Source organism: Galeopterus variegatus, unplaced genomic scaffold (assembly GCF_000696425.1).
Source record: "Galeopterus variegatus unplaced genomic scaffold, G_variegatus-3.0.2 Scaffold7380, whole genome shotgun sequence".
Taxonomy (NCBI): Eukaryota; Metazoa; Chordata; class Mammalia; order Dermoptera; family Cynocephalidae; genus Galeopterus; species Galeopterus variegatus.
Window position 1 is genome coordinate 92,609 of NW_007733491.1, and position 4,019 is coordinate 96,627.

The following is a 4,019-nucleotide window of genomic DNA, read 5'->3' on the forward strand; positions in this document are numbered from 1 at the left end:
GCTCCTCCTGGCCGCGCAGCTGGCAGGTGAGGCGGGCGGGACCGGGTGGTCCGCGCTAGACCCCGGTGAGCGCCGAGCTTAGGCATGGCTGGCCCGGCAGCACGCAGAGCCCAGACCCCCGGGAGGCGGCTTGGAGGGCACAGGCCCTGAGGGTGGGATCAGGAGAACCCTGGGACTGAGGCCACCTCTCCCCAAAAACCTGGTCCTAGGAGAAAGGGACGCAGGAGACAAAGAGGGAGGAAGAACGGAAGAAAAGAAAGAGGGGGCGGAGGTCCAGAAGAAAGAAAGATGTCCTTGTCCAAGATCCCCACAGGGATGTGCCCCTAGAAAGGTGACACCTTGGCCCCGGCCCAGGGTCCTGTAGACATATTGTCATTACTTCCGGGAAGTGTTTATAGTACAATCCGACAAACGCCCCGCTATTGCCAGCTCTCAGACAGCTATGGCAGGGCACTCCCGGGGTCCTCTGACTCGGCGGTGGTGTTGCCTGGTGTGGGGTGCCCTGTGTAGGGTGGCTCCAGCGGGGAGCAGTGCTGGAATCGGGATGCTGGAGGTGGAACGTAGGCAGGGTTCTAGGTGTCCCTCTGACTAAGCCCAGCCAGGCTGCCTTTTGGAAGAAGCCCCCACATACCCCACACTGCAAACTAACCTGTGGTTGATTTGCTTCATGCCCAGCAAGCCCAAAGCTGGTCCTCCTGCCAGAGGATGACAAGGCCTGCTAGCCCCGGGTTCTGACCTGGTGAGCTCAACGACATCATAAATAGAAACGAGTCCAGGCCATTCAAAGCTGCTAAAGTTATTGCCGGTCGTTCTAGAAACATCCGGTCACTCTTAGAGAGCCAGATGAGACCCCATGTGTGGTGAGGCCTGGCTCTGCATCTGGCACACAGCAGGGGCTGGCCATGGCTGGGTGCCCAGAGGCTGAAAAGCAAGTGGGCACAAGAGAGACCAGGTTGTGTCTCAGCCAGGAGAGGGTCACTCATGCTCACAGCACAGGAGGAGCCACTCTGGGCTTTCTTGGAAGCGGTCTGGGAGTCCGTGTATTGGCCGGCCTCACTGTGTGCTCATGGGCACATAACCAAGACCCAGGAGAGGGTCACAGGTTGCCTCAATTCACTGGCTCGAAGCTCAAGTTCTGGGGTCCCACAACCTGAGTTTGAATCTGGATCCACTACATACAGGCTGTGTGACCTTGAGCACGTCTTTAACCTTCCCGAGCCTCTGTTTCATCCTGTGTGAAATGGGTGTAAAAGAGCATCTCCCCCACAGGATCTGGTGAGGATTAAATGAGATGATGTGCACACCATACCTGGCACAGTTCAATAAATAATGGCATTATTGGTTCTTATGAACAGCCCCAAGAGGTCAGTGAGCCAAAACAGTGAAGAACCTCTGCTCGGCTGAAAAGGTGGTGTGGTGTTTGGGGAGAAAAGAGCAGGCCTGGCAGCCACTTGGGCCCCAGGCACTGCTTCATTCTCGATGCAAGCGGAATCTCGAAGTGATCTGGGAGTGCAGTCCATTTCATCAGTGTTAGAGAGGACCGCTGTGGGGCCAGGGAGCCTGTGCTGCAAGTACAGGCCGCATTGTGAGCATGGGCCGCTAACTCAGTAAGCGGGCTCCTCTTGGGTACGTGGGCACACACACACCCTCTGGCCTCTGCCCACCCAGGTCTGTGTCCTTCCTGTGCTTTGCCACTCCTGGGTCTCTGCCCTGGTCTGCAGGGTCTCCCTCTGTTCCACAGCCAAAATGAAAGTCTCACCAGGTCAGATTGTGTTTGTTGGAGTCCCTGTGACCTTGGCTGTGAATGGGACCCATTCTGATCCTTCTCCTTGAGATTTCATTTATAGCTAATAACAACCCTGAGATAGGAGACACATGGATGATATTTATCAGCATTCAGTGCTTTACAGTTTGCAGTGTGCGTTCTTGGACATCATTTCATTTCTTTCTAACTCTCGGAGGCAGGCAGGACAACAGCACCAAGCTGCCCTCCTTTCACAGGGAGGAGACAGAGGCTCGGTGACTTGCCTGAAGTGCCACAACGAGTACAGGGCAGAGGCTGAAGGCCAGGTCTGTGAGTCCTGCTCCAGTTCATGAACAAGCCCCTGCTTGCTGGCTGCTTCCTGTGTGAGACTAAAATGAACTCCCAGCCTTACTTCTGGGGTATCTGTCCTTCCACTGGGGAATGAGGACCCAGTGACTGATCAATTGCGGGGTTGGAGAGTGATGTGTTGGAATTGTGCTTACCAGGAGACAGTGAGATTTTTTTGCTATTTGTCATCACTGTCTGGAAATAGTGGCTGGTCCTCTTTTAGGTTGACCAGATCAGCCATGTGCTCTGCCTGTGATCCTGAGCTCCTGTCCAGCTTGCCTTGGCTTTCCTCCAGCTGCTTGGAGCCTATGGAAGGTCTACACATAGAGTGGCACCTGGCAAGGTGAAAGGGAACCTGCCTTGGCTTCAGACTTTGAACTCTTGAGTTTAAATTTCAGGCCACTTACCAGCTGCAAGTGGGACTTTGAACAAGTAACTTCATGCCTCAGTTTCCTCATCTGTGTAATGGGGATAAAAATCCCAAAGCCAGTTTGAGGCAGCTTGGTTGATATAATTTATGCAAAAGGCCAGACATGTAAGCATGCAATCAACAAATGGCAGCTGTCTCCCCTGTCCCTTTGTAAAGCTGGGCATAGCAAACACTCACCTTGCAGGTGATCTCCTGAGAGGTGGGGTATGTAAGCTCTGAGTCCAGAAGTCACCAGCTACATTTATCACAGTCCCTGGTCCCTGTAACTGGGCAAGTTTTCCTTTGACAGTTGACTCAGTGTGACTCTGAGGCCCCACAACTGTGGCTGAGAAAACATGCTGATGTGATGGTCTCTGCTTCTTTTGGCTTCTCGTAGCGCTCCACGGCAGCTTGGTCCTCCAGCAGACTCCTGGATTCATAATGGTTCAGACCAACCAAATGGTGATGCTGTCCTGTGAGGCTAAAACCTCCTTCACTAACACACGCATCTTCTGGCTAAGACAGCGCCAGGCTCCAAGCAAGTACAGTCACCACGAGTTCCTGGCCTCCTGGGACTCCACAAAAGGGACTGTGCGTAGCACGGAGGTGGAACAGGAGAAGCTGACTGTGTTGCGTGAGGGGACCCGGTTTGTTCTCAACCTCACAAGTGTGAAGCCTGTGGACAGTGGCATCTACTTCTGCATGACCGTCGGGACCCCTGAGCTGACTTTCGGGATGGGAACTAACCTGAGTGTGGGTAAGAATTAGCCTCATAAATGAGTATAAGAATTAGCTATAAATGAGCAGCGGGCATGTGCCAGGCACTGCCAGCTCTGAGCTCTCAGCCATGGCTAATAACACTGCCGCTAAGAGTAGCAGAAAATACATATGGAGACTTACCTACAAGAGTTTTACAAAATTATCTCAGCTAATGCTGCCAACCACCCTGGAAAGTAGGTATACAGGGGTACTTCAAAAAGTTCACGGAAAAATAAATAAAAAGATAATTTTAGTCTTTCCCTGAACTTTTTTTATTTGTTTTTTTTATGTTTTTTTCCATGAATTTTTTGAGGACCCTTCATATTATGATTCCCATTTTAGATGAGAATCAGATGAGTCTGAAAGAGATGGGTCAGAGCCAGAGATGGGCGTCATGCTTCTTATGGGGACAGGGCAGTGCTGTCCTTCAGGCCACATCAGGGACAACTGAGGCTGTGGCTGGATTGGGCTGAGTCCCAGGGCCTATGGTCTCGGAAATCCCCACAGAGTGTACACACAGGGAAAGAAGGCTCTGGATGTTCTGACATACCCAGGGTGAGCATTTCCAGGGCTAGTGAGGTGCAGGTGCCCTTATAATCTTCATAAGGGCTTTTGCTTGAACCCACACCCGGAGTTACTGAGAGCGAGGAGACGGGACCCCTGGCCCAGCTCTGCTACAAATGTGCCATGTGCCTTTGGACAGGACATTCTGCTCCCTGGACCTCAGTTTTCTCACCTGTATGATGGGACTGCTGATGT

At 52.5% G+C, this 4,019-nt stretch overlaps 1 protein-coding gene across 2 annotated transcripts in view; it reads left to right on the forward strand.

Annotated features, from left to right (window-relative positions):
* Positions 1-6: 6 nt before the first annotated feature.
* Positions 7-4,019, forward strand: part of CD8B (CD8b molecule) — a 16,387-nt gene continuing 12,374 nt past the window's right edge. For both annotated transcript variants that reach the window (XM_008591894.1, XM_008591896.1), the window contains exons 1-2: positions 7-26; positions 2,899-3,258. In XM_008591894.1, coding sequence (XP_008590116.1) covers positions 2,943-3,258 — 316 coding nt within the window. In that variant the 5' untranslated portion in view covers positions 7-26; positions 2,899-2,942. The remainder of the gene's footprint in view (positions 27-2,898; positions 3,259-4,019) is intronic.